We start from the raw sequence: 7,498 nt of genomic DNA, 5'->3' as shown, positions 1-7,498 counted from the left end.
TGGCGGGCAGTTCGGCTGAGCTGTGGAATCAGAAACTGTTCCTGAACTTTCTCTAGGGTTCTAAGTGTTCCTCTGAAAAGCACAGTGGAACATCTATGTGTGACCTGCTGCTCCCTGGAGGTCGGGCCTGCCCATTTGAGCTCTCTTCCTTAGCAGAAGAAGAAATTGATAGATCTGAGGACTTTCTGTGTCCCAGGCTTCTGAGCTCCTGTGTGCAAACCATCTCCTGGTGGTACCATTGCTGTGGCAATAATGAGATCAGACTGATTCTTGGCACCTCTTTTGCTGTGACAGCTCAGCCAAAGACTACGCAGCAGGTTGACAGGCCCCTAGCATTGGGTGTTAAGAGCACATGGGAGAAGGCAGTGGTTGCCTGGGCATGAGGATGGCACATCTCTGGCCTGAGGTGCCCTCTGCTCCTGAGGTTTCCAAGTAGCCTGGCTCTGGGTCCGTGGTAGGCAAAGCCTTTGCTAAAGGTTGCTAGAACCTGCTGTTAAATGCTTCCCACGGTGTCCGTGACTAATCGCATCGCTTAGGAGCCATGCTGGCCTGATGGGCATTATCATCCCCTCCCTGCCCCAACAGGCTCGTGTCCAGAAGGCCTCAGGGGAGAGTTCTCCATGCCGCTAAAGTTGTTATGCCCCTGGCTGCATGTTCTTGGATTGAGTAGGTTTGTCTGTGGTAACGGGCATAGGGGCTCAAGTTATTTGGTATGGCAGTGGCTCAGGGGTTAGAGGCAATGCCAATTACCATGAAGCTTACCATGAAGCTTGTTGTTTCTTTAAAGGACTTTTTATCCTGGAGCTCTTGGACCTGCTCCCTTTTTGCAGCTCTGGCCCCCAGAGGGTAGTAGGGGTCAGGTAGGAAAAAAACTCCTGGGTGCTGCAGCCTGGAGACAGCCCATCCTGCCCAGTTACAGGGCACCCCTACCCTCATCGTGCCAGTTCTCACCCACCTTCTGCGCACGCGCGCGCCGCTTAGTTCACGTGTGTCCTGCCCTTGCTTCACCCTCTTTATTTACATTCAAAGCAGATAGTGGCTGTGACTTTTAATTCTGCTTTCAGCTGTTGCCCAGGGATTTTTTGGACTTCACTAGGCCAGCGAACAAGTTCCATTTTTTCTCTCAGAGCACTTCCCTCTTTGATAGGAGTGCCTGCATAATTCCAGGAAGCAGGATGTCATCTGCGCATCTGTTTAAGGGAATGTCTGAAAAACACTAAATTCTCTCCCTCTTCAGGGCCCCTTAAGCGTTAAGTGCATGAAACCCTTCTGGCCTAGTGCTGTGCCTTGGCTTCACTGGTCTCCCCAGCCTTACCTAGCTGTGGCATGTCTCGTCCACCTCATGCCCTCAGGACTCTGGTATCCACTTAAATTACCTGAAGAAGTGCCCATCTTTGAAGAACTGCTGGTAAAACGCCATGTTCTAGGGGGCAGATCTGGATCATGTGTAGAAATACATGAGAGCCATCCCTAAAAACAGCGCTGAACCCAAGAAATTATGGACTCCTCTAGTAATGCCGAGTAGCACTTTGCTAGGTGGACTTTTCTGCCTGCCCTCTTGGCTGCCATAGTGAGGACAGATGGGGCAGAAGATGGGTTCATGTCTTTTCTGCTCTGCCACATGCAGGCCCATGGCTTTATACTCTACAGTATATACAGTATATACTCTACACTACTCTCTGTAGAGTATAAAGCTGTATAAAATCATAGAATCATTAAGGTTGGAAGGGAGCTCCAGAGATCATCTAGTCCAACTCCCCTGCACAGTAGCTTTAAAGTCTATAGCTTTATAGTAACATTTCTTTCTGCTCTCCAACAGCCTCTATTACATCACCCTCTTCACCTTCGTTATGGCCCTTGTTCACTTCCTCTCTGAAGTCTTCATTTACCACACCGCGGCCCTGACTATTGGAGTCATGGCACCCCTCATGGTAGCAAGTAAGTAGAGCTCTGCATTTCCCCCAGCCTTGCCCTGGAATCACAAGCTGGGGAGACAATGGTGGTGTGGTGGTAAGAAGTGGGAATGTCTCCTCTCTTTTCCAGCATTTTTTTTTTTTTTTTTTACACAACTCATTCTGCCATCTGTCACAGGTTTCTCTATCCTGGGGATGCTGATTGGGCTGCAGTACCTGGAAGTAGAAGCACTGTCAGAAAACAAGAAGAAAAACTGAAGGTGAATGCCTGGTGTAGGTCAGTGTCGCCTCCTTTATTTTCACTGCCACTACATTCCCACTAAAGCGCAGCTGCAGCTCTACCAGGGCTCCCGTCCCACTGGCAGATCACTGTTGGACTCTCTGTCAATCATTCATTATCATGCATTTTTCTCTTGTCCAGGCAACATTTGAACTGGCCACTGTCAAATGTCAGGTTCTAAAGAAGTTTGTGTCAGAGCTTGCTGGGGCATTTGCTGAGGCTGTCTGCCCTGAGGGTAGCAGGGGGTCTCAGGCAGGTCCCCCACCGTAAGGACCTCCTTCCTGGTGTGTCTGGGGGGAAGGAGGGTAGAGTAACCCAGGATCCACTGAATTTCTGCCAGGAAAGAACATGTGCTGCCCCTGCTGCATAACTTGCATAAGTGTGTTCCTCCGGGGCCCTTTCTAACAAATGACAGAAAACTGTCGGGCACTATGTCTGTCTCTGCTACACAGCAGAGAGGAAGAGCATATCCAAATTTGGCGGCATTTTTGCTTCATATTGAAGCAATTCAATCATCTTTCCTTACAGCAGACCCACTTTTCCCTGACTCCCTACCACAAAGCACCAGGTTTAACTGCTCATATCACACAAGCAAGCGCAGAGAGTTGTTGTAGATCCCAATTCCCCAGCTTATTAGCGATAGCAAACGAGATGCTTCTGTGAGCAAGAACCGAGTTACCTTTGCAGTTGCCTATGACTACAGACAAGGCAAAAAAAAAACAGGAACAGACTGCAGCAACCTCGCTGAAATAATATTCAAAACAGATGGACAATGCACAGAAAATAGGAAGACACCAGCATGAGCTCCTGGCTGGGAAGCCTGTGCACGTGAGGAAGGAGGCAGAAGGAAAAAGAAGCATAAGGGAGAAAAAGAGCACAACAGTACCACTGGGCAAAAAAATATCCATTCTGTAAAATATTTCATGATTAAAAAACAAATGCAGACAGCCAGTTTAAGCCATTTAATATTAAAGTGTCATGTTTCATTCATGCGTTTGAAATGTTTTTGCTTTTATATAAAAAGTCTTTAAAAAACACTTTAGACATTCCCCCTGCCATGTTCTATCTCAAACTACCAAATATGGGACTTAAAAAAAATTTAAGTGGCAGAAGTTTAATGTCAAAAGAAAGGTTTCCTCAAAAATGCTATGTTCGAGAGCGCTATTTTCTTCTACTTTAACCTTTACTTTTTCAAAAGTATTTGTGCACAACTCCATTATTTAGTGGGTATGGAATATGTGATGTCTCCATCAGGGCAGTGGCTATCTGTCTGATGCTGAAAAGGAAGGAGAAGGGACAAAAGGATTTATACCTGTGATCAGGTAACAACAGCAAACACGGGAAGCATTTGCAAAACACACATGCTGGCAAGGGGGCTATTTTTTCCTGTTTCCTATTATAAAATAGGAAGCTTCCACCCTGGAGCAAATCTTCATGCCCTCCTCACTCAAACACCTCACTGTGGCAGTACAAAGCAATGCAATCCTGGCTGGCTATCCCAATAATAGGACTTCACAAAAGAAAACGTTGGGTTAAAATAAGCAAAAGGCACTTTATCATCAGTGGCCCATAGTCCAGGGAGCTTGTGGCTTGACTCCTGTTGCTAGTGTGGGGTGCTGGGCAGGGTCAGGCTGTAGATTCAACCCTAGAGCTAGACTGCTGCTAGGCAGAATGAGCTGGAGTTTGCCCAGGATGACACTGGTTTCTCTCCATGACTCCTATTAGATGGGAACATCACGGTAAATGAATTCTCAGTACAGGTTTATCCACAGACCAAGTGTTGCAATGGGGACAACCACATATAGATCCTGGAGCTCGCAGCAGCAGACACACAGCTCTGCACTGGCTGGAGAGGTGCAGAGGCTCCAGCACCACCTCTGCAGCGTGGAGAGCACACAGGCACGGAGGCAGAGCAATCCGTCTTCTTTACAGACAGATCACAACTCTTCCAGGATAGCTCACAAACTAAGCGTGGTCCAGCTTGTACCTTTAATGTCACAGCTTCTCTGTGAGAGGAAACACAGGCCAGGTGCAGGGTGTTCTCTTGCCCATATGCTCAGGTCTAATCTGCAAATGCAGCCTTACTTTTCTGAGCATGTTTACTTCTTCCAAGCATAGAAGGGTTGGTGAGGGGAGAAAGGGAGAGTGGTGGCTTTTCTCTAGCTTTGCTTCAAGCAGTAAGGTCTCCAAAGGCAAGATGCAGAGGTGTAACTTGAGAGAGCAACCCTAAAGTTTTGCTCTTTCCCACATTTTGCAAGGAGTTCGCTGGGCTCCTGCTCTGAGACTGCCCAAGGCCATACTGCATGCAGGCCAGGAGAATGGCACAGGTGACAAAGGTGGGAATGGGAAGGAGAGCTCTGCCACCTCTCCTTTTCACAGCTTGGATTCTTCAAGGACAATGGGATCAGTGCAGGCTTCAGGAATCACTTTCTGCAAGTCAGACAAAGAAAAGCAATGTTGTCATTGATTTAAAATAAAACATGCAATTTATTATGGGTAAATGTGAAATCTCCCACAGCCTAAACTCTGTGCTAACTCACTGTGGGGCAAGATGGGGGTCAAGTGCATGAGAAAGATTCACATCTCAAAGCAGTTCAACGTAAGTCCAAGCAGCGTGGAAGCAGAAGATAGAAACAGTTGCACTTTGAGTAGTTTCTTACACAAACTGCAGCTGAAAAGGTTTTACAGAAGTCAGCAGCAATATCCCAAAGCTGAAGAGTGAGATGAGGAGAGTTGCGGAGAGATGCTCGGAGACATAAGCCAGGAAGTGCAAGGAGAGAGTTCCTATCAGCACTGGGAAGGGCAGAAAAAGGGTTGCAGGAAGTGGTGCTACAGGTAGGGCTAGCAAAAGGGTTTGCTTAGGCTCTGGAAACTCCACTGGAATACATCCCAAAGCATGCTGGCAATTCTGAGCAGGCTTGCCAAGCCTTGCGAGTCCTGATGCCACTCACCTGTCCTCAGCTCTGGAACTTCAGGAACCCAGGTTTGCAAGATCAGTGAGAGCCACAGGGCTCCACCATCTAGGGAAAGGAAAGCTGCACTCACAGGTGGGGTCAGGAACAGGCCATGGGGATGGCCTGCCCGTGGGTTGGAGGTAGGAGAAAGAGAAGGCTGTTTGTCCCCACAATAAACACAGGCAGCAGGGAGGTCTTGGGAAGCAAAACTGAAGTAGTTCTTTCATATTCACTGCTAGACAAACTTCCTCCGGAGCATGTAGAGCACGCTACAGCTTGCAAAAGACTCCAGCAAGCTAGAGAGGTTGGGCAATTACCCTAAGGACCTCTCCTTGGAATAAAAGGCAACATGCTTTGGGGTATTCCACTGAGATCCATCAGATCTCTGCATCCAGGCAAGCAGGAAAAAAAAAAGCAAACAACAAAAGATGGTTTGCATGGATACTAGAAACCAGAAGCAGGTGAATACAGATTGTACACAGCACATACAAACATATAATATACAAAATGACACAGCTATGAATCCCTAAGGTAGACTGCTGGATGATTTCTGATTCACTTACAGCAAAGGCAACCCACAAACAGTATCACGTAGATAGGGTGTTTGATCTAAGTGTCCTGAGGTACAGAAGGCTAAGCTGGTTGATGACCTGTGAACCGATTGTGTGGAACAATTATAGCTTTATCAGAGGACAAGGGGTTCATAGTGCCATTAGGCTAATTTAGCTCCCACTGCAAGTTTAAATGCAATATCTGTTTAATTATAACTTTAAGCACAAAAAGACACTGATAGAAGACAAACTGCCGGTGGACATAAGGTAGGTCCTGCGGGAAAAATGGAAAATATCCTGCAGTGAAATCACAGCCACCAAGAGCTCTGAAAGACTAGAGCCTAGAGGCTGCCATCACTGGACAGAGTCAGGGCTGACTTTGGCACTGAGGTTATGGGTGAGGTTATGGCTTTGCACATTCCTCTTCCCTAGAGAGAGCCAACAGTTCAACCTGATGCTAGTCTTTCCATTTCATTATCAGAAGCCACTATTAGGTGAAAATGGAAGAACTCCCCCTATGAGGATTGACAAGTGTGTTTATCCTCCTGTGCATCATTAAGACACTGGGAAACCAAGCCGTTCCAGTGTCATTCTGCCCCAAAGCCGTTCAATAACTGAACACAGAATTAAAGATTCTGACAGCTTCCTACCAGATCATTTCCATTTCTGGACCAGAAGGAAGCGTACCTTGCTAAGACAGTACCCTGCTCTGGATGCTGGTTCTGGCATAGGTCTCCACTGGGTCAATTTACCATCATGCAGCCAAAAGGTGCAGCACTTCAGCAGGAAGGACAAGGCCCACACACCTCTAGAGCTCTGCATTCCTCAGAAGATCACCCCTGGATGAGTGCCAGTCTGCTTGCAGCAGGCATACAACAGCACACCCATCCCTCGCAGTGTCTGGCAGCTAACATGTCAATGGTAACACCAGCAGTTGTACAAAGCTACATCCTATACCAGTCACAAAGGCAGCAGCAACATGAGCTTCAGCCACCAGACAAGTCCCAGCACATCCCATCAGGTCTGCTCAGTTTGTACAGCTACTCAGCTCCTGGTACCCAAAAACCCAGCACACCTACCCCTGCTAACACCAGCACAGACTGCAGCATGGAGAAAGACTCAGGAGAGCCCCATCCAGAGCCACAGCGCTCCCCTGCCCACCTGACTCCAAAGCAGGCAGCTTTTTGTGCTAGCGCACAGCCCAACCTCAGCAGCAGTAAGGCTGGATTCTCCAGCAGACCCTCTCTGCCTTTGCCAATTGGTCTTGTTTGCCATGGCCCTTACATGATGTGCATCTGATGAACACAACGAAAAGCAGAGGGCAGTGTGGTTAACTAGACAGAGCAGCCAGCCAAGGTGAAGGGTAGTAAGCAGCAAGGTGTTACAGCTTAAGAAACATCTGAAAAATAACCAAGAGCCATTGAGAATTACAGGTCAGCAAGCACAGTTTTAAAACTTTCAGGCATTCTCACACCAAAAGGCACCAACCCAATGATTCTGGTGTTGCTACAGGTCTTTAAACTTCTAGCACGTAATAGGCATCCACCACAGCTCTTCTACAGAGCACTTCATCTCCCCGACAACTTGCTGAGACTTCAGTTCTCTATCCACAGCCCAACCACTAGGCTCACGTCAGATAAGGGCCTCTTCAGGAATCTTAAGAACTGTCTCCCCTCTCCTTTCCCCATGTTAGACCTGCACCTCAGAAGGCCAGCAAATCTCCTAGCACTCTGCAGCCATTGCTGTTGCCCCAGAAGTGCCATTGGCTTGGTGCCTAGGCCACCCGTGAATGTTCAGACA

At 47.7% G+C, this 7,498-nt stretch overlaps 2 protein-coding genes across 2 annotated transcripts in view; one reads left to right on the top strand and one right to left on the bottom strand.

Moving 5' to 3' along the window:
- Nucleotides 1-2,174, top strand: part of ERG28 (ergosterol biosynthesis 28 homolog) — a 2,865-nt gene extending 691 nt beyond the window's left edge. Inside the window, exons 3-4 of the mRNA XM_088529302.1 lie at nt 1,820-1,938; nt 2,092-2,174. Of these exons, the coding sequence (XP_088385428.1) occupies nt 1,820-1,938; nt 2,092-2,171 (199 nt within the window). The 3' untranslated portion in view covers nt 2,172-2,174. The remainder of the gene's footprint in view (nt 1-1,819; nt 1,939-2,091) is intronic.
- A 2,353-nt stretch (nt 2,175-4,527) lies between these two features.
- The window catches only part of FLVCR2 (FLVCR choline and putative heme transporter 2), a 33,977-nt gene continuing 31,006 nt past the window's right edge, over nt 4,528-7,498 (bottom strand). Inside the window, exon 10 of the mRNA XM_088529382.1 lies at nt 4,528-4,623. Coding sequence (XP_088385508.1) covers nt 4,567-4,623 — 57 coding nt within the window. The 3' untranslated portion in view covers nt 4,528-4,566. The remainder of the gene's footprint in view (nt 4,624-7,498) is intronic.

Source organism: Tinamus guttatus, unplaced genomic scaffold (genome assembly GCF_059628265.1).
Source record: "Tinamus guttatus ecotype Peru unplaced genomic scaffold, ASM5962826v1 Tinamus_guttatus_pri_ptg000327l, whole genome shotgun sequence".
NCBI lineage: Eukaryota > Metazoa > Chordata > Aves > Tinamiformes > Tinamidae > Tinamus > Tinamus guttatus.
Note: the sequence above shows the minus strand (reverse complement) of the source record. Positions and strands in the feature narration are given on the sequence as shown.